General features: G+C 60.4%; 2 protein-coding genes across 2 annotated transcripts; one reads left to right on the forward strand and one right to left on the reverse strand.

Annotated features, from left to right (window-relative positions):
• Positions 1-268: 268 nt before the first annotated feature.
• LOC131567696 (glutathione S-transferase Mu 3-like) lies at positions 269-3,059 on the forward strand. The gene is made up of 8 exons (XM_058819410.1): positions 269-344; positions 1,348-1,423; positions 1,517-1,581; positions 1,661-1,742; positions 2,234-2,334; positions 2,467-2,562; positions 2,641-2,751; positions 2,833-3,059. Exons 1-8 carry the CDS (start codon positions 312-314, stop codon positions 2,926-2,928), a joined length of 660 nt encoding a protein of 219 aa, XP_058675393.1. The 5' UTR covers positions 269-311; the 3' UTR covers positions 2,929-3,059.
• An 836-nt stretch (positions 3,060-3,895) lies between these two features.
• On the reverse strand, positions 3,896-10,008 carry EPS8L3 (EPS8 like 3). The gene is made up of 18 exons (XM_058819215.1): positions 9,968-10,008; positions 9,816-9,889; positions 9,670-9,734; positions 9,412-9,567; positions 8,344-8,481; positions 8,196-8,272; positions 7,377-7,480; positions 7,198-7,271; positions 6,489-6,588; positions 6,347-6,411; positions 5,654-5,728; positions 5,263-5,411; positions 4,964-5,173; positions 4,788-4,920; positions 4,586-4,699; positions 4,398-4,477; positions 4,168-4,300; positions 3,896-3,913 (listed from the first exon to the last, which is right to left on the reverse strand). Exons 1-18 carry the CDS (start codon positions 10,006-10,008, stop codon positions 3,896-3,898), a joined length of 1,806 nt encoding a protein of 601 aa, XP_058675198.1.
• Positions 10,009-21,468: the final 11,460 nt, after the last annotated feature.

Genomic DNA, 21,468 nt, shown 5'->3' on the forward strand with positions numbered 1-21,468 from the left:
GGGAGAATCATGGGATAAGGGGGACCCCGGGGTAAGGGGGATCCCCGGGATAGGAGGGAACCCCGAGATAAGGGGGAATCCCGGGATAAGGAGCATCCCGGGATAAGAGGGATCCGATAAGGGGGATCCCCGGGGAAAGGGGGGGATAAGGGGGACCCCTGGGATAAGGGGGGGATAAGGGGGACCCCCGTGGCCTCCCGTCCCGTTAAGCCCCGCCCCCAGCCGCGCCCTGCCTCAGCCCCGCCCCCAAGCCCCGCCCCCAGCCGGGCGTGGCCGTGTCACGAGGGGGGCGGGGCAGCGATCGCGCGGCCATGGCGGTGTTGGGGTACTGGGACATCCGCGGGGTGAGTGGGGACCCCGGGACAGCCCCGGGACACCCCCGGGACAGCCCCGCGCGGGGCAGGGGCTGCGCGCACCCCAAAGGCGGGGCCGGGCGTCCCCCTGCGCTTTTGGGGGGATTTAAGGAGTTTTCGGGGCTCCCCCCGCTTTTTTGCGGGGTTTCGGGAGGTCCCTTTGGTCTTTCGGGGATGTTCGGGGGGGTTTGTGGGGTCCCTGCTGGCTTTGGGGGTGGGGGCTGTGGCGGTTCCGCTGCATTCGGGTGGGGGCGTGGGGTAGCTGTGGGGTTCCCTTTTGGCTTGGGGGGGCTCTGGGGACCCCTCTGAGCTTTTAGGGGGCAGCCAGGGGTCTGTGGGGGGGGGGGGTCCCACTGATCTTGTGGGGGGCTGCAGGAGCTCCCTTTGGGGTTGTGGGGGGTATTGGGGGGTGTCCCCTGGCTTCTGGGGGTTTATGGGAGGGTTTCGGGGGTCTCCTGTGTCATTTGGGCAGTTGTGGGGGTCCCTCTGGTGTTTTGAGGGAGGCGGCTCTGACCCCTCTTCCCCCTCCCCCCGCTCCTCATTAGCACATTCCTAATGAGCTCTAATGAGGCTCCCTCATTAGCCTTGGGGGGGACGGCAGGGGGTGCCCCTTGGGGGGCTCTGGTGAGTCCGTGGGGGTCCCTCGGGTGTTTTGGGGGGGTCTTGGGCTGTCCTAACCTTGGGAGGAACTGTGGGAGCACCTCTGGTCTTTGGGGGGAACTGGGGGGGACCCTCAGGTGTTTTGGGGAAGCTCTTGGAGGTCTCTTTGATCTTTTGGGGGTGGTCTGGGATGGATTGTGGGGTCCTGCTGCACTTGGGGGTGGGAGGGTGTTGCTTTTGGGGGGGTCCCCCTGTGCAGGGGGTGCTGACTGGGGGTGCTGGGAAGGGGGTGCAGTTTGCCCTGTCCTGTGCCTCAGTTTCCCCGTGTGTGAGCCAGCTGCAGGCTCACGTTTGGGGGGTGTTTTTGGGGTGTCTCACCGATCCCCCTCCCCAGCTCGCCCACGCCATCCGCCTGCTGCTGGAGTACACAGAGACACCCTATGAGGACAAACTCTACAGCTGTGGGGAAGGTGAGGGAGTCAGGGGGTCCCCACACCACCCTCAGCCTCTTTTGGGGTTTTTGTGGTGGACCCAACATCACGCAACTCCCCCTTCCCTTGCAGCTCCCAACTATGATAAGAGCCAATGGATCAACGAGAAGGAGAAGCTGGGGCTCGACTTCCCCAATGTAGGTGTCGGGGGCTGGGGGGCAGGGGCTGGGGGTGTCTCGCTGTCCTGGTGTCCCCATGTCCCTCTGTCCCCTCCAGCTGCCCTACTTCATCGACGGCAACACCAAACTGACCCAGAGCAACGCCATCCTGCGCTACATCGCCCGCAAGCACAACATGTGTGAGTGGCGGGCAGGGGATGGGAGTGGGATTAAATTTGGGATTGGAGTGGGACTGGAGTTGGGGTTGGAGTTAGAGTTGCAGTGGGATTAAAGCTGGGTTTGGAGTGGGTTTGGAATGGGATTATAGTTGGGATTGGAGTGGGGCTGGAGTTGGATTAAATTTGGGAAGGGAGTTGGAATGGGAGTCGGATTAAATCTGGGATTGGAGTGGGCTTGGGGTTGGGGCTGGAGTGGGCTTGGAGTTGGGATTGGAGTTGGGCTGGATTTGGATTAAATTTAGGGTTGGAGTGGGCTTGGAGTTGGGATGGGAGTGGGGCTGGAGTGGGATTAAAGCTGGGTTTGGAGTGAGGGTTGGAGTTGGGATTGGAGTAGGATTGGAATTGATTGTTCAGTTGGGCTTGGTTTGGGGTTGGAGTTAAAGGGACCCATAGGCAGGAGCAGGCTGGGGTCAGGGAGGGTTTGGGCCCCCAGTGCTGATCCCCCTGTGCAGGTGGTGAGACAGAGGAGGAGATCCTGCGTGTGGACATGCTGGAGAACCAGATCATGGATTTCCGCATGAGCCTTGTCATGGTCTGCTACAACCCTGACTTTGTGAGTGTGCTGCAGGCTGGGGGACCCCGTGCCAGCACTGGGGACCCTGTGCCAGCACTGGGGACCCCAGATTGGGAGGGTGCTCCCCAGGGTGGCTGCCCATCCTCAGCCCTTCCTTCCCTCCTCCCTCAGGAGAAGCTCAAGCCGGGCTACCTGGAGCAGCTCCCGGGGAAGCTGAAGCTCTTCTCCAACTTCCTGGGGGACAGAAAGTGGTTTGCAGGGGAGAAGGTACTGCCAGGGCTCCCGTGGGGGCTGAGGGGCTGGGGAGGGAGTTTGTCCTCACTATGTGTCCCCTGATGTCCCCAGCTGACCTTCGTGGACTTCCTCATGTTCGACGTGCTGGATCAGAACCGCATCTTTGAGCCCAAGTGCCTGGAGCCCTTCAAGAACCTCAAGGACTTTGTGGAGCGCTTTGGGGTGAGCAGGGGCACCCCGAGGCCACCCCTGGGTGGGGCTGCCGCGGTGGGGGCGTCCCTGACCCTCTGTGTGTGTCCCCAGGCTCTGGAGAAGGTCGCTGCCTACTTGAAGTCCAGCCGTTTCCAGAAGATGCCCATCAACAACAAGATGGCCAAGTGGGGCAACAAGAAGGTGTAGGAGCTCAGCACGGGGCTCAGGGGGTGGGGGGAGTCCTCACCCAGCCCCTCCAGCACCCTCCACCCTCGGGGGGGGGACAGCAGCGCTGGCATGACACCCCCCAGGGCAATAAATCATTTTTAGATGTGGCACCCTGTGCCCCCACAGGCCTTGTGGGGTTGGGGGGCACCTTAGTGCCTCCCACCCGTGGTTGGGGGTTGGTGGGTGTGGGGTGAGGGGGATCCCTGCCCCATGGGACCCATTCCCAGCGTGGCTGGGTTGCTTTGGGGCAGGAGCTCAGCCCGGCGCTGTTCCCAGGGCCTCTCCCTGGGAAAGGGAAAAGGAAAGCAGCCCCGCGGCTCCCTTCTTCCCGCCCCCGCTCCTCATTAGCACATCCCTAATGAGCTCTAATGAGGCAGCTCTGACAAAGCCCGGGGGAGGGAGCCTTGGTGCCCTGCCACCCACGAAGGGTGCTGAGCGGGGTGGGCTGGGGACAGCCCTGTCCCCCGGGGCCCCTCCTGCCATCGGCTCGCCAAGGTGGGCACCAGGGATGTGCCTTGGGTGCTGCGGAGGGGTGAAATGCGGGGTTCCTCTCCCTGCCCTTGTCCCTGTGCCCCTTGTCTCTCTCCCTGCCCTGCCCTATTCCCCTTGTCCCTGGTCCCCTATTCCCCCATTCCCCTTGTCCCTCTCCCTGCCCCGAGGTGCCCCCCAGACTCTGCACACCCCATTGCTGTTACTTTTATTTTCCACATCAATCCCTTTACATTTTGGGGGTGCAAAGTCCCTTCACAGCGCCCGAGCCCGCCGAGGGGGTGCCTGCCCCCCTCCTTCCTTTTTGGGGGCCGTTCTGTGATTTCCAGGAGGGTTTTTCTGCCTTGGGGGACCAGGCAGGGATATGAGGGGGGGGTTCGCCCCCAAACCCAGCCATTCCCAGGGTGCTCCGTCCGGGGCGGGGACGTGATGGGGACATCGGCGTGGCCTCGGGGGCTCAGTCATTGGGGCCGATCTGCGGAGAGAGGGATGGGAGGAGTGAGGAGGGGGCGTGGGGATGAGGATCCCTCCCCCCATGGCCCCGGACTGGGGCGGGGCTGCAGGGCCGGGGGTCCCACACCCCCAGGAGTGAGGAGGGGGCCGGGGGTCCCACACCCCCAGAGACACCCGGGGGTGGGGGTCCCGCAAGGCCATCCCGGGGGTGGGGAGGGGGCGTGGGGCCGGGGGTCCCGAGGTGGGGTACGGGGGTACGGGGGTGGGAGTGCTCACCCCCAGGGATGTCCTGATGGGGGACAGCTTGAAGAGGACCCTGCGCCACTCCTCGGGACAGACCCCTCGCAGCTCGTCCGGGCTCATCTGCAGCAGTTCGTGTCCCCGCAGCACCCCCAGGGTCCGCACCGTGCTGGGGTGGGGGGGACAGGGGTGAGCCGGGCTCGCCCCCAGCCCCAAATAGACCCAGGCGGGTTTTTGGCGGGGAGGGGGCTCAAGGGAGCACCTACATCCGTGAGAAGCCCTTGTCCATCAGCCAGGCCGTCACCTCTGCCGGCGAGGAGTTGGGGTGCAGGGTGGGGGGACTGTCCTGGAGCAGGGGACAAGGGAGGGGACATTGGGAGGGGACACCGTGGTACCGCCGGCCACCCCCTCGTGGAGGGGGGCGCGGGGAAGGGATGGCAGAGGGGTCCCCCACCTGTGTGAAGCCGTGCCCCGGCTCCGGGAGGGGCTCCAGGATGTTGCCAGGGACGTGTCCCCTGTCCCCCCGCTCGTCCTGCACCAGCCACCACTTCCTCTGCTGGTCCAGCACCTGGGCAGGTGACAATGAGGGCAGCTGGAGGGCAGGGCCGGGGGTCCCAGCTGTGCCCCCCACCATGGAGGGGCCGCCCCGCTCCCACCTGCAGCGTGTCTCCCTTCCTGACGCTCAGCTCCTGCGAGTTCCTGGCCTGGAAGTCGTACAGGGCTCGGACCAGCCCCTGGGCGGGGAGCGGGGATCTGGGGGTGCGGAGGGGCTGCATCAGTGCCCACCTCCTGCCCCGACCCCCCTCAGGTCCAGGGACAGGGGGACACTCACCCTCGGCCGGGACGGTCCCTCCAGGCCGTGCCCGGTGCCTGGGCGGGGGGCAGGAACCGGGAGGGTCGCGACAGAGCTGGGGAAACTGAGGCAGGCGCTGCGCTGTCCTGGAGGCTCCCCCGGCGCTCCTGCTCCATCACGGGGGGCAGCCACCCGTCCGAAAACACCGGGGTGTACGCGGGCACCCGGTCGCTATTGGGGTACTCGGCCCTACAACATCGAGGGGGCACCAGGGTGAGCGCTGGGACCCCCCTCAAACCCACACCCCCCTTTCTCGGTGTCGGGAGGCTGGAGCCCACCTGGATTTATTCCAGGCGGTGCCGAGGCTCTTCCAGACGCCGTAATCATCATCGCTCAGGGTCTCCTCGAGGAGCTGCAGCGCCTCGGGCAGGAGCAGCGGGCTCTGCACGGCCGGGGCCAGCCCGGGGCTGGGGCAGTGCCCGAGCACCTGCGGGGACGGGATGGGGGATTGAGGGGGGTCCCCACCCGTGTCACACATCCCGGGGGCGATCCCCACCCGTGTCACACATTCCGGGGGTGATCCCCACCCGTGTCACACATTCCGGGGGTGATCCCCACCCGTGTCACACAGTCCAGGGGGCGATCCCCACCCGTGTCACACATTTCGAGGGGTGATCCCCACCCGTGTCACGCATTCCGGGCGGTGGGACCCGCTCCGGGGGCACTCACGAAGGACAGAGCAGAGAAGATGAGGCGCAGCAGCTCGGGCGGGTCCGGCTCCGTCACGTAGCGGCGGTTCCGTCCCTATGGGGGGGGGGAAGGTGTCCCCAAGGAGCCCCCCTGTCCTTGCACCGCCCCCCTGTCCCCCACAGCCCCCGCAGCCCCACGGAGCTCCCCAGCCCACCCATACCTCTGATCCCTACACAGACCCTTGTCCCCATATGGCCGCTCCACCCCACAGAGCCCCCCAGCTCACCCACACCTCCCTCACCCCACAGAGCCCCTCCACCCCACACAGTCCCCCCATTCCTAACCCCACAGACCCTCCCAGCCCCACACAGCCCCACATTCTCATGTAATCCCCCATCCCCACACCCCCCCTGTTCCCACAGCCCCCCAATCCCCACACAGCCCCACTCCCCACATTCTCATTCAATCCCCCATCCTCACACCGCCCTATTCCCACAGAGCCCCCACCCTCACAGCCCCCCTTTCCCCACACAGCCCCCCCATCCTAACCCCATAGACCCCTATCCCCACACAGCCCCACTCCCCATATTCTCCTGCAATCCCCCATCCCCACACCCCCCTATTCCCACGGAGCCCCCCTTTCCACACACAGCCCCCCCAATTCCCCTTTAGCCCCTTCCCCACATCCCCCCCACCTCCAGTCTCCCCTCCAGCCCTACCAACCGCACCTACCAAGAGGTTGAGGGCGTATTTCACCTTCTGGAAGAAATCCGTGTACTCATCCTTTGGGGGCAGCGCTGGAGGGGCACAGCTGGGGCTGGCACCGGGCTGGGCACCCCGAGCAGCCCCCGGGGACCCTCCCCTCCCTTCCCACCTGACTTCTTCAGCTGCTTCTTGGTGCTGGCCGAGCTCTGCGCCGTTTTCAGCCGCCCCACGAAGCGCTCCAGGTCGCCCAGGACGTGGTTGAGGATCTCCTGTGGGTGCGGGGGGCAGTGGGGTGTGGGGTTCCCATAGGGAGTACCGGGATTTGGGGTTCCCATAGGCAGGGAGTGCCAGGGTTTGGGGTTCCCCATAGGCAGGGAGTGCCAGGATTTGGGGTTCCCCAGAACCTGGGGGTGCCAGGATTTGAGGTTCCCATAGGCAGGGAGTGCCAGGGTTTGGGGTTCCCCATTGCCAGGGAGTACCGGGATTTGGGGTTCCCATAGGCAGGGAGTGCCAGGGTTTGGGGTTCCCCATAGTCAGGGAGTACCGGGATTTGGGGTTTCCATAGGTAGGGTGTATCGGGATTTGGCGTTCCCATAGGCAGGGAGTACCGGGATTTGGGGTTCCCATAGGCAGGGAGTGCCAGGGTTTGGGGTTCCCATAGGCAGGGAGTGCCGGGATTTGGGGTTCCCCATAGGCGGGGAGTACCGGGATTTGGGGTTCCCCATAGGCGGGGAGTGCCGGGATTTGGGGTTCCCATAGGGAGGGAGTGCCGGGATTTGGGGTTCCCATAGGGAGGGAGTGCCGGGATTTGGGGTTCCCCATAGCCTGAGGGTGCCAGGTGGCCCCTCCCGGGAGGGGTCGGTGGGGTGGGCACTTACAACATCCCGCTCCGCCTCGGGCACGGCCTGGCCGGGGGCTCGGCCCCGGGACACCTGCGGGAGCTCCGGCGCACCTGGGGACATCGCCAGCGTCACCGCTGCTCCTGGGGAAACTGAGGCACGGCGCGGTGCCTCCCTGCAATACAACACCTCCCTCCCTCCCCCCGGGCCAGACTCACGGTAATCCGAGGAGAGCGGCCCCCGCCGGGGGGGTGGGTGGGGGTCGGGCTCGGGGGGCTCTGCCCAGCGCTCCGGGACCGCGTACGGGGGGGGCTCCGGGGGGCTGCGGGGACAGCGGGGACGGAGGGGAACAGAGGGTGAGCTGAGCTTGGGGGGCTGTACGGGGTGGGGAGGGTGAGCTGAGCTTGGGGGGCTGTACGGGGTGGGGGGAGAGGGGTTTGTGTGGGGCAGGAGCGGGGCTGGTTCCGAGAGTGGGGTGTGGGGTCTGTGGGTGTGGGGGAGAAGGGAGGAGGAGGAGGAGCAGGGGGGGGTCTGAGGCCAGTAATGGGAAATGGGGTGGGGGACGCTCCGTGCCCGTGGGCATGAGGGGACACCGAGCTCGTGGGTGCCGTGGGGGGGATCTGTGCCCATGGGGATGAGGAAGGGGGGTGGGAGCGGAGAACTGAGCCTGTGGGTGGGGTGGGGGAGTTGTTCATGGGGTGGGGCAGGATGGGGGAACTGGGCCTGTGGATGGGGTGGGGGCGGGCACACGGGGACAAAGCAGGAGGGGTGGGAAGGAGGCTGAGCCTGTGGGTGGGGTGGGGGGGGGGGGTTGTGTTCACGGGGTGGGGCAGGATGGGGGGGCTGAGCCAGGAGCTGGGAAAGTGGGGAAAAAGGGCCCCCCCATCACCCCTCAGGTGGGGCAGGGGGGCTTTGGGGCGCTGTGGGACCACAAGGAGACCCCATCACCAGACTCACCACAACTCTGGGGATCGACACTTGGAGCCCCAGCCGAGCTGTCTCCAGGGATGGACCGCAGAGCCACTTACCCCCCATACCTGTGCCCGAAGTGGTTGCTCTGCTCCTCCTTCCTCTGCCTCAGCGCCTTCTCCAGGCTTCTCCTCAGCGTCTCTGCCTGCACGGAGCCGCTGCGCTCAGAGCCCGTCCCGGGGCGCTGCCCCCCGCGTTTCCCCGCTCAGGGCTCACCCTCAGGCGCTCGCACTGGAAGAGCAGCACGCTGGTTCTCGGAGGGTTCCTCTCCTGCACGCTGATGGCCAGCACGGCGTTGTCCAGCCCGGCCGAGCATCCCTGCACGCTTCCCAGCGGGAACGCCTCCAGCTCTGCCTGCCAGGCGGAACACGGGGGATCAGTGGCTGGGAAAGGGTTAAAGGGGTGCAGGGGGATTGTAGGGGTCGGGATTGAGGGGTTTAGTGGGGGTGCTGGTCGCATAGGAGAGTCTGGGGGCTGAGCTGGGGTGGGGCAGGGCTGTGGGTGCCAGGCTGGGGGGGTGCCCAGATTGGGGGTGCCAGGGCTGTAGGAGCTGCCAGGGTGGGGGGCAGTGGGGTGGACTGGGATTTGGGGATACCTGGACAGGGGGCGGCCCTCCAGGGGTTTGGGGGTTCCCATAGCCCAAGGGTTGCCAGGATCCAGGGGATGCCCTGGCCTGGGGGTATTGGGATTTGGGCGTTCCCATTGCCACACGGTACTGGAATTTGGAGTTCCCCATAGCCCAGGGGGTGCCAGGATTCAGGGGACACTGTGGCCAGGGGGTACTGGGGTTTGGGGGTTCCCATAGCCAGGTAGTGCCAGGATTTAGGGGATACCCTGAGCAGGGGGCACCATAATTTGAGGCTTCCCATAGCCAGAGGGTACCGGGATTTGGAGTTCCCCATAGTCCATGGAGTACCAGGATTCAGGGGGTACCGGGATCTGGGGATTCCCATAGCCCAGGGGGTGCCAGGATTCAGGGGATACCGTGGCCAGGGGGTACCGGGGTTTGGGGGTTCCCATAGCCAGGAGGCATCCGGGATTTGGCGGGTTCCATAGCCAGGGCGTGACAGGATTTGGGGTTCCCCATAGCCTGGGGGTACCGGGGTTTGGACGTTCCCATAGCCAGGAGTGCCAGGATTTAGGGGATGCCCTGGCCAGGGGGTACCGGGATTTGGGGGTTCCTATAGCCTGGGGGTGCCAGGATTCAGAGCCAGGGGGTGCCAGGTTTTGGGGGTGCCCTGCCCGGGGGGTCCCGGGGTTTGGGGGAGCCCTGCCCGGAGTTACCTTGCTCTCCACATCGCTCAGCACCAGCTCCTGGTCCTTGACCTCCAGGATGACATCCTGGCCCCAGACCCGGCCCTGCTCCTCCAGCTCCCGCAGGCGCCACAGGCAATCCTCGGCGCTGCGCAGCTCCCGCTCCAGGGGCATCGTCAGCAGGTGCTGGGGGGCACAGGGGCCACACGGTGCCACACAGTGTCACACGGTGTCACACGGGTCCCATGCAAGGCTTTGGGGCGCAGGGCACTTTGGGGGGGCTTCTACCTCAACGTGGTGCTGGAAATCGTTCTGGAGCTTGAGCAGCGTCTGCCCGTAGTCCTTGCGCTGGTCTGAGGGTACAGGTGGGGTGAGGGGACAGGGACGAGCTGGGGGGGCACTGAGGGGGTTTGTGGGGTGCAGCCCTCACTCACTGTAGATGCTCTTCCCGCTGAGGCGGGCGAAGCTGTTGGAATGTTGGAGCGGGGTCCTGTCCTCATATTCGCTCCTGGACGGACGGACAGACATTGGCACGCCCTGGCCCCTGTCCCGCCCAGCCCTCGAGGGTCCCCGGGGTGGCGCTTGCCGGGAGGGGCTGCTGCTCCAGCGGCCGAAGGGGTCTCCCATCCTGCCGGGGAGCAGCCGGAGCGCCTCGGTCCTGCTGTGGGATCCTGGGCACGGTCCTTGTGTCACCCCAAAAGTGTCCCCAGCCCCCCGGCCCGGTCCTTGTGTCACCCCCGGTGTGTCCCCAGCCCCCCAGCCCGGTCTTTGTGTCACCCCGATGTGTCCCCAACCCCCCAGCCCGGTCCTTGTGTCACCCCAAAAGTGTCCCCATCCCCCCAGCCCGGTCCTTGTGTCACCCCCGATGTGTCCCCAGCCCCCCAGCCCGGTCCTTGTGTCACCCCCGATGTGTCCCCAACGCCCCACCCCGGGCGGTGCTGTCTCTCAGGTACCGCCCCGTCCCTCCCTCCCCAATCCCCCCGCTCCATCCCGGCCTCTCGGGGGTCCCCCCATGTCCCGAGATGGGGTCCCTGCCCCGGGATGTCCCCTCTCACCTCGGTGCTGGCTCTGCTGCTCGGGCCGTGCCTGCGGAGGGTGACAGGGCAGGGGACAGGGCAGGGGACAGGGCTTGGCGTCGGCGCCGCACCCAGCTGCTCTTTGCCCTCTCGTTAAAGCGGGGGAGGGACGCTGGGGACACGAGCACCTGGCACCCCACCCGCGGCAGGGCGTGCTGGCCCCGGGCATCCAGCGGAGATGGAGGTGTCCCCAAGGTCCCCCGCCCCGGGGCTGGTGGCGGTGACGTCCCGCAGGCAGGCAGGGACCTGTGACCCTGTCACCCGCACCACTCCGTGCCCTTGGCCGCGGGGCAGTCCCGGCTCACCCAAAGCTGGCACTGCCAGAAAATCCTCCCGGGGCGGTTTGTAGCCAGGAAGGGGCCGGGGTGAGGGTCCAGGATTTGGGGTGAAGGATGGATGCAGGAATCATCATCATCATCCTCAGAGCCGTGGGGTCCGCTTGGCGGGGGGACACGGAGGGACACGGGGTGGCCGGGAGGACACGGGGTGGCCGGGATCGTGTCTGTGGTGTTCGAGTGACCCTCTGAGCCACCTCTCCCGGCGCAGGGTTGTGAGGTTTGGGTTCATTTTAAGCCTTTTGGCTTCTCCGGTGCAATTCAGGCAGTGATGGATCACCTTAGCCGTGTCCCCTCTGTCCCCAAGGGTCCCATTTGTGCTCCCTAGTCCCTCAGGCTGTCACATCCCCGCTCACCTTCTCTCTCCTTTGTTTCCCCAGGTTTACAGACAAACCGACCCCACCACGGGGGGACCCTGGCGTCCTGCACCCCTCAAGTTACACGGAGCAGGCGACACCCCTGGGGAGTGTTCGGGGACAGCGGGCAGCCACACACGGGCAGAACCGGGGGGATCAGGTATGGGGGAGCTGTGAATTCCCCCCAAAGTGGCGGGGAAGGGGCGCCGGTCGTGCCTCAGTTTCCCCGGGGAGGGGCAGGGTGCAGTCCCCACCGCGGCCACGAGGGGGCAGCACGTTCCCGCTGTCCCCGCTGTGCCACCCTCCCCAAGATGTGTCGCCCCCCAGATGTGTCACCCCCAGACATGTCACCCTCAGATATGTCCCCCAGATGTGCCACCCCCCTCAGGTGTGTCACCCCTTCAGGTGTGTCACCCCCAGATGTGAGACCCCCCTAGATGTGCCACCCCCCCAGGTGTGCCACCCCCCAGATATGTCACCCCTCAGATATGTCCCCCCCTAGATGTGTCACCTCCCAGATGTGCGAACCCGCACGGGGGGAGCGCCAAATGTGGGACTCCCCCCCCCCCCCCAGCTGTGCAGCTCCCTCAGACTTAGACCATGCCCAGATGGGGATCCCCAGTGTGTGACACTGCCCCAGATGTGTCATCCATCCCCCAAGGTGTGCAGCCCCCCATAGGTGCGATCCCTCCAGATGTGGCGCCCCCAGATGTGCAGGGTCCCGGCTCCTGCCAGCGCCTCTGACACCGCGCTGGGGACATTTGGGTGACACTCTTGGGTGGCGCAAGGAGCCACCTGCTGTCCCCGTGGGAGATTTGGGGTTACATCCGCACAAAAGCCAAACCCTCCCCGATTTATTGCTGTGACCCCCCCGGCAGGAGCGCGGCCCCTCCATCCCCACCCCCGGCAGGGCCAGAGCTCGCCCCCCCCCCCCCCCCCAGCTCCTCCCAGTCACCCCCCTGGGCAAACTGGGAACGGCCTCGGCTGCAGAGTCACTCCAAACCCCCTTTTTATTGTTTTTCTCCTCAATTCCCAGCCAGAGGCAGCGATTCCCTGCTCACCCCAGCCCGGCTGTGCCCCCCAGGCTCGGGAAGGGGCCACCAACCCCCCCAGGGCGGGCTCGGAGCCTTCTGGAGACTCGGAAATCTTTTCCCATTTCAGGTTTTGAAACCCTCATCGCCAAAACGTGCAGAATCAGTGAATTGACCCCAAAGCGCTTTAGGGAGGGAAATGGCCTCAAGCTGCACCCCTGCTCTGCTCCTGGGGAGGGCACCCCGCACCCAGCAGGGACAGCGGTGGGGACATCCTAGAGACCCCACGGGGCGCTTTGGGGTGTCGCCAGGCCCGGGGGCACCGCAGAGGCTGCAGGGTCCGGAATTCCCGGTGACACATCGCTCCGGTGCCGCGAGGGGCCGGGAAGCAGCTGCGGCGGCTCCGGGCGCTGGGTGCCAGCCAGGGACAGACAAACCGCCAGCCAGCCTGGATCCGTCCTCACGTCACAGCCCGGGCTGCGGTGTACCCGGGTCTGTCACCTAATTGCTGGGGACCAGCGTCTCTCCGTCATTTGGGGGTGGCTGGGGACGTTTAACCCCTCAGGGGCTGGGGAATGGTTGGGTCGGAGTCCCTGGGTGAGGGCAGTGGTGGCCATGGCACGGATGGCATGGAACGGATGGCATGGCACAAAGCACAGCCCAGGGGGGTGGTGACTCTCAGAGGGGCACAAATGCACAAATCCTGCCCTGCACGGGGACTCCTTGGGGGTGGCAGTGACAAGCCAATGTCACTGTCACTGTCACAGCTGCTGGGCTCACACCCTGTTCTGGGGTGACACAGGAAAACACAGAGGATGCTTGGGGACAACTTGATGTCATCCTGCCTCCACGTCTTGCTTGGTCTGCCCCTGGTCTATGGCCTGGTCTATGGTCACCTTGGCATTGTCACCTTGGCATTGTCACCCTGGTCTATGGTCACCCTGGCACATTCACCCTGGCACATTCACCCTGGCATTGTCACCCTGGTCTATGGTCACCCTGGCACGGTCACCTTGGCATGGCCACCAAAGGGTGATGGAGGTGCTGAGTGGGTGACATCTGGGGGACTCTGGAAGTGAAGTGCCAATGTCACCTCAGCCAGGGGTGTCCACAGCTGGACGCAGCTGGTGGCTCCTGGCTGGAGCCTCCTGACCTTCACACCATCATTTTCTTGCTTTGAGGAGGTTGAAATAGAAATTTTTTTGGGATTTCAGTGAGGGAGCTGCACGTGCTGCAGAGTGTTGGGTATTTGAAATAATTACCAATAGAGCTGGACAGGACGTGCCTGAGCTTGTCTGGGCCTTGCTGCTGAACCAAACAATGGCACTGTGGTGTTTCACCCCAGGGACACTTTGGGCTGGTTGGGTGTGTGGTGTTTCACCCCAGGGACACTTTGGGCTGGCTGGGTGTGTGGTGTTTCACCCCAGGGACACTTTTGCCTGGCTGGGTGTGTGGTGTTTCACCCCACAGACACTTTTGCCTGGCTGGGTGTGTGGTGTTTCACCCCACAGACACTTTTGCCTGGCTGGCTGCTGCAGTTGGGCCCGTGGGGACAAGTCCAGGCCTGCAGGAGCTCTGGTGGTGCTGGGATGGAGCTTCCCCCCATAACAGGGGCTGCTCCTCAGGTTTCCCTCTGGCAGAGAAGCTTTAAGGTGATGGTGAAGGAGAGGAGTCGGTTCTGATGGAGGGTTTGGATGCAGAGCTTTATTCTGGCCCACAGGCCTCTGAATGCAGCAGCAGCTCCAACAGAACTCCCTGAGCCCGTGGTTGCTGCTCCTTTAACCCCGGGGAGAGGGGCAGGGAAGTGGTAGGGAGCCACCAAGCAGGGACAGGAGGGGAGGGACAAAGGGACAAAGGACACCTGGATGGCCCAATGCCCCCCAGGGGTAGAGGGCATCCTGTGAATCTGCCAATCACTCTGTGCCCTTCTAGAATGCCAGGAGTGACAGACAGTGCTGGGAGGGGAAAGGAGAGGGGACTGACACACCTGGGAGGGAATGATCAGGGGAGGCACCCGGGGTTCTGAGGTAAACCCTGAAATCACAACACAACAGCTGGGGTAGATCACTTGGGTGATCTTGGTCTATGCATCCCAGGCCAGGGGCAGGCCAGGAGCCCTGTGGCCACAGGCAGAGCTGGTTTTCCTCCACAGCCCCATGGCTCTGGCCACAAACCTGCACCAACCTTCTTATTTTTAGTGTGAAGAGGGAAAAACCAACATGCCCGTGGCCGCTCCTGTGTGTGGGACCCATCCTGTTTTCTTCCCACCATCCATCATCCTGGCAGTGCAGCCTGGGGATTTCCAGGGGGAATGGGGACTGGAAGGATTGTGGCACCACACAGATTTAATTAGAGGTGACGAGGGCATGCAAATGAGCAGGTTAAATCCTGCCTGGGGGTGGCCAAGCCCTGAGGATCCTCAGAGGGTTTGGAGGTGTTTCCCATGCTCTGGGAGCCAGGGGAAGGATGGATGTTGGGGTAAGCAAGGTCTGGGAGTCGTGGCTGGGTGGGAGAGGGTGAGGAGGGAGGTCAGGGAGGTCACAGCTCCACGGTTATTCCATGTTCCTCTCCAGCATGGAGATCCCCTGATGTGCTGGGATCCAAGGGAGCCCAAGGAAAGCTGGAAATTGGCTTTTTCACCTCCAATTTTGGCATTTGGGATGAATTCCCTCATGGAAGAGCTGGTGCCTTCTTTACCCCTGCATCCTGCTTCCCAGCCCTTCTCTCCTCCTCATTGCTTCCACATGCAGAGACAAACCTATTCCAAAGGATTCCTGACCTGCTCTGCCAGAGCAGCCCCTCTCTGGTGGTGGGATCTGAGCCTTGGGATGTTCCTCCAACTCTAAATCCCTCCAAAATTTAGCAATGAGCCCCAAATCCTCCATCTGGGATCTGAGTGGGGTCTTGGAATGGCACAAAAGGTGCTCAGCAAAGCTCAGGAATCCCAACTCTTCCCTGGAATAAAACAAGGGGAGTTCCTTGGCTGGATGGAGCCCCTGGAGCTGCTCAGAGACCCAAACCCAACATCCCCAGGGACAAAGCCAAGGACACTGAGCCTGTGGCCATGGTGGGGAGCAGGATGGGATCAAGGGTGCAAGTGGTGGCTTTTCCAAGAGGAAAAATCCTCCAAACATTTCCATGGCATCTTTGCAGGGAGGAGGATGAAGGTGGATGAAGGCTGAGCCTGTGACCCTGAGCTGGTTGGGCTGTGGGGGCTGCAGCCAGGAGGGAGATGGTGGGGTGGGGTGGGTGGGTTCCCTTCCCATGGGAATGTGTTCCTGGAGACCCCGTGGGCGAAGGGATTGGGTTGGGAACCTGCAGATTCTTTTGCTTCTTTTCTGCCAGAGTCAGGATTCAATGTGTGAGATGGTATTTCATGTTGGCACTCAGATGTTTATCAGTTCTTATCTCTGTCACAGTCTCACAAACCCTGAGTTCTACAGCACTTCACTCTAGCAAACTAAAAATGGAGCCCTGTCTCTCTCTCTACAAGGCCTTTTAAGGATAAACTGTCCAATTAAGAGATGACACCTAAATTATTTGTACTTTTAACCCAATAACCAACCACCCATGCCCCACAACGTGGAATTTTATATCCAATTACACAAAGCCACCCAAACCGATGGAGAAGAAGGTGAAGATGAAGGTGAAGATGAAGAAGAAGGTGAAAAGGAAGGAGTAGTCTCTGCCCTAAAACCTCCATCTTGCTTTATATATATTAATATATTTTAAGACCTTAAACTCTAAGTTTTCCACCCTGTGATGTGACACACTTCTGTTCAAACTCCACACCCACAATCCCAGTTCTGTCATTCCATTTTGGAAGCTTCTCCACGGCCTCAGGTCAATGCAGTGTTCTCCTGGGGGTCAGTGCCCATCAGCTCAGAAAGTCTGAAATTCTCAGCACCCAGGTTTCAACAGGAACCCCACGAGGTGCCTGGCAGGGGGATGGGTGCAGAACGTGACACCCAGCACGGGTCAGGGATGTTGCACAGAGGGAGAAGCTCTGCAGGAAGTTGTGAAAGGGGGAGCAGATGCCACCAGTGGGGTGTGGGGTGGGGAGAGCCCACGGAGGAGCTGCCCAGGTTCCTCCTCACACATCATCAGAGCCGTTTGTGGGTCCTTCCTCCCTTTGGGTGGGAGCTGGGCAGGAGGGGGTTCCAGAAAGGCACAGGGCTCCCAGGAGCTGTTTGGGGGCTGTTTGGACAGGCTGAGGAGCACTGCGACTGCTGGAACCCTGGATGCTGAGAATTCCAGACTTTCTGTGCTGGCAGGCACTGACCCCCAGGAGAACACTGCATTGACCTGAGGCCGTGGAGAAGCTTCCAAAAGGGAATGACAGAACTGGGATTGTGGGTGTGGACTTTGAATAGAGGTGTGTGATATCACAGGGTGGAAAATTTAAGAGTTTAAGGTTTTAGAATACAGTAATATAGATAAAGCAAGATGGAGGTTTTAGGGCAGAGGCTTCTCCTTCTCCTTCTCCTTCTCCTTCTCCTTCTCCTTCTCCTTCTCCTTCTCCTTCTCCTTCTCCTTCTCCTTCTCCTTCTCCTTCTCCTTCTCCTTCTCCTTCTCCTTCTCCTTCTCCTTCTCCTTCTCCTCCTTCTTCTCCTTCTTCTCCATGGGTTTGGGTGGTTTTGTGTAATTGGATAATAAATGTCCCCATTGCAGGGCATGGGTGGTTGGTTATTGGGTTAAAAGTACAAATAATTTAGGTGTCATCTCTTAATTGGACAGTTTATCCTTAAAAGGCCTTGTAGAGAGAGTGACAGGGCTCAATTTTTATTTTGTTAGAGTGAAGTGCTGTAGAACTCAGGGTTTGTGAGACTGTGACAGAGATAAGAACTGATAAACATCTGAGTGCCAACATGAAATACCATCTCACATATTTAATCCTGACCTTGGCAGAAAAGAAGCAGAAGAATCTGCATGTGACATGTTCTAACAAAACTCCAGCTGCTGCTGCTGCTGCCCTCAGGTGCCACCTCTCACCCCTGGACACCCCCCAAAGTCACAGGATGGGAGTCCAGGTGTCCCAGGCCCCCCAGAATTGCTTCCAGCATGGTCCAGGCTTACTGGGACACAAACAGCTGTTTTTCCCCAAAAAAAGCAACTGTCTCCTGCCAGAAAACAGAATTCCATGGATAAATATTATGAATGGGAAGTGTTTGACCTTCCCTACTCTTTGGTTGCTGTGGGAAGCTGAGCAGGAGGAGGAGCCCATCCTATTCCAGCCAGTGCAGCTTCTGCTGGATGTCAGGAGGGCTGTGCCCTTGGATGATGTGAATATCCAGGACCATTTTCTGTCCAGGAACAGGTTGATTAGGTCCTGAAATTGATCCAAAATGTGAATTTTTGGAAGAAGGTTATCCAGCCTCTGGAGTCATGGATGCTCACTCTGGCTTTGTCTGTGATTTGCCAGCTCCAGGCAGCATCTCCAGCCTGAATCCAACACAAATCCTGGGACTTTTCACCCTGGTTTGGAAGATGCTGGGTAATTCATGGATGGTTTGAGGAACAACTCATCCCTGGGAGTGCCCATTCCCTGGTCAGGGACTCAGAGACACCCCAGCCCTTAAAAAAAGAATTTCTGGGTCTAGAGGCTGAAATTGAGTAATTGCTGCCATTTAAATAAAATAAAATAAAGGAATTGAAAGGAAGAAAGATTAAGTGCACTAAATAAAAAAGAAATTAGATAAATAAGATAAAATGAAATAAATAAAATAAATTACCATAATGAAAATAAATTTAATAGATAAAATAAAATAAATAAAATATAATGAAATAAAGGACAAAAAAAGTGAAATTAAATTTAATTAATAAACTAATTTAATTAAATTAGAATAGAATAAAATAATAAAATGTAATAAAATGAAATAAAATAAAATGAAATAAAATAAAATCTGTTTCTAGCTTCCAAGGGGGTGGAATTACAAGGATCCAGGTTTATGGGGCAGAGGGACAGGAGATCCTTTCCCCACCACGGCATCCTGGACCCCATCCCTGTGGATGCTCCATGCAGCACCACCCCTGCCATCACCCTTAGAGCTATTTTCTTGCGTTATTTTCCTGATTTCCCCCCTCTTTTGCATTTAATTCTCCAGCAACATCCCATTGCTCCGGGGAGGAGCGGGATCCACCCAGCTCCAGCATTGGAATCGGGGATTGCAGGTGCCCAGGGGTGCCCAGCAGCACCAGGGGGCACCCACGGCAGGGAAAGGGGCTCCAGGAAGGTGGATTTGAGCAGGAGGGATGGGTTTGAGCTGGGGTGATGGCAGGGATGGTGCTGCATGGAGCATCCATAGAGATGGGGTCCAGCATGCTGTGGGGAAAGGATCTCCTGTCCTTCTGCCCCATGGACCTGGATGCTTCTAGTTCCATCCCCCTGGAAGCTAGAAACAGATTTAATTTAATTTAATTTAATTTAATTTATTAATTTCATTTAATTATTTTATTCTATTCTGAATGGATCTGAGCAGGAGGGATGGATCTGAGCAGGAGGGATGGATCTGAGCAGGAGGGATGGATCTCAGCTGGGGTAATGGGCTTGAACGGGAGGGATGAATCTGAGTAAGAGGGATGGATTTGAACCAGAGGGATGGATCTGGGCTGGAGGGATGGATTTGAACCGGAGAAATGGATCTGAGCCGGGAGGGAAGGGGTTCCAGGAAGGTGGATTTGAGCTGTGGGAATGGATTTGAGCAACAGGAATGGATCTGAGCTGGAGGGATGGATTTGAACCGGAGGGATGGATCTAGGCTGGAGGGATGGATTTGAACCGGAGGGATGGATCGGAGCCGGGAGGGAAGGGGTTCTGGGAAGGTGGATTTGAGCTGCGGGAATGGATTTGAACAAGAGGAATGGATCTGAGCTGGAGGGATGGATCTGGGCTGGAGGGATGGATTTCAGCCGGAGCCCAGCCGGCCGGCCGGAGGGATGGGTTTGAACCAGAGGGATGGATTTGAGCAGGAGGGGTGGATCTGGGCTGGAGGGATGGATCTGGGCTGGAGGGATGGATCTGAGCCGGAGGGATGGATTTCAGCCGCAGGGATGGATTTCAGCCGGAGCCCGGCCGGCCGGAGGGGCGAGGGCTCTGCCCCGGGAAGAGCCGGCTCACTCCAGGCTGAGTAAGCGGCTGCTGCTGCCAAAACCCAGCGCCGACGGCCGTGGTGGGAATTTTGGGGCTGCAGAAGCGTCACTGGAGGCGGCGCACGGCCCCCGCTCCGCCACCCCCGCGGGAGGGAGGTGTTCTAATGAATCCCTTAATTAGGAAGCTGCGAGAGGCGCTGCCCAGATGTTGGCTGCGGATCCAGCTGTGGGGGCGGCCCCGGGGTCACTCGGCAGAGCACCCCGGGGACGGCGGGGTTTGGACGGGGTTTGGATGGGGTTTGTGGTGGCGGTGAGGATGAGGAGCAGCGCCGGGCGGGGTGTCTGGCCAAGCCACGCTGGCTGTTCCCGAATCCCTGCCGGGACCACCCGCCCGGGGGCTGGAAGTGTGCGGTGGCGTTGGAATGCTGCGGGACACGCAGGGGTTAAACCTCGCCGAATCCCGGCTCCTTTCCAGCCCGAGCAAACCCGGCACGCTGCCAAACTGCAGCTCCAGGGTCCAAAATCCTGGATTATTACCCGTAATCCAGGCAGGGCATTCCCCTTGAGGAGCGCGGAATGCAGGCGGCATCACCGAGCACCCAAATCCCCCCGGAGCTGTCCCGGGACACCTCCCAGCCCTCGCTCCTGCTCTGCCTCCATCCTCTGCCGCTCCATCCAGCAGCTCCGGCATTTATTTACAAGTAGGATGGGAGTTGTGCCTCTGCTTCCCTTTATTTTTAAACTTATTTATCTTTATTTTGGATTTCTGACTCATCTCCACCCGTTGCCGGGAGGAAACCAGAATCAAAAAAGCCCCAGATATCGTTTGTATCAGCTGAATAAAATCCTCCCCCAGGGAGGAAAGTCCAGCAACAGCTCCAGGTCCTGGAGCCGCTTCTCCTTCCCCCACTTTCGTTCTTGCAGAGGAGGAAAACTCAATTTTTCCTCCTTTTTTTTTTTTTCCTCCAAACCGCAGCTGGGTCTGCAAGCACACAGCCAGGCCTGGAGCTCACAGAATGGGGGGCAGAGAGGTGACGGGTGTCCCCCACCCCTTGTGGGGCTGCCAAAAACAGGGGGGATGCCAGGGGAGGGGGGTGTCATGGGAGGGGTCCCACAATTAGGCTGCCCCATTAATAAGGGTGCCTGGTTAATGGGGGTGCCCAGAGATGGGGTGTCCCATTAATAAGGGTGCCTCATTAATAGGGGTGCCCAGAGATGGGGGTGCCCCATTAATGAGGGTGCCTGGTTAATGCGGGTGCCCAGAGATGGGGGTACCCCGTTAATGGGGGTGTTTTGGAGACAAGGGAGCACCCCAGAAATGAAGGTCCACCATTAACGTGGCTGCCCCATTAATGAGGGTGCCCCATTAATGAGGACACCCCATTAATAAGGACACAGGGTAGCCCAGAAGCAAAGGTCCCCAATTAATGGTGCTGTCCCATTAATGGAGGTGCCCTCTTAATGAGGGTGCCATGGAGCTGGGATGCCCCTAAAAACAAGGGTCCCCCTTTAATGGGGGTGCCTTAAAGATGAGGGCACCCCAAGTAAAAGGTGCCTATTAATCTGGATGCCCCATTGTCAAGTTATGCCCTTTTTTGACCCAGAGATGGGGCAACTGAGAGGCATTTTAAAAAATTCTATTCCATTTTTAGTCTTATGTGAAGGGTCAGGCAATACAGATGTTATAATTCATGCCATTACAATTAGAAGCCAACTATTTCCTAATTATAATACCTTATAAGTGTTTCTTGACATTTCTAAGCCAGCATTTCTTATCTCAAGGTTTGCAGACAAATGTACACTCTGTGAGCCTTCTGTTAAGCCTTGAGAATTCTCTACAAATCCATTTCCCACACCCCATTAATGAGGATGCCCTGAGATCGGGGTGTCCCATTAATGAGGGTCTCCAATTAAGGAAGGCGCCCTGAGATTGAGGTGTCCCCATTAATAAGGATGCCCTAAGGCTGGGATGTCCCATTAATGAGAGCGCCTAAGATTGGAGTGTCCCATTAATGAGGGTGCCCCATTAAAAAGGTGCCCTAAGATTGAGGTGTCCCATTAATAAGGGTGCTTAAGATTGGAGTGTCCCATTAATGAGGATGCCCTAAGACTGGGGTGTCCCATTAATGAGGGCGCCCTAAGTTTGGGGTGTCCCATTAAAGAGAGTACCCTGAGATTGGGGCGTCTTATTAGTGAGGAT

The sequence above is a fragment of the Ammospiza caudacuta genome, chromosome 24 (assembly GCF_027887145.1).
Source record: "Ammospiza caudacuta isolate bAmmCau1 chromosome 24, bAmmCau1.pri, whole genome shotgun sequence".
In the NCBI taxonomy this organism is placed as follows: domain Eukaryota; kingdom Metazoa; phylum Chordata; class Aves; order Passeriformes; family Passerellidae; genus Ammospiza; species Ammospiza caudacuta.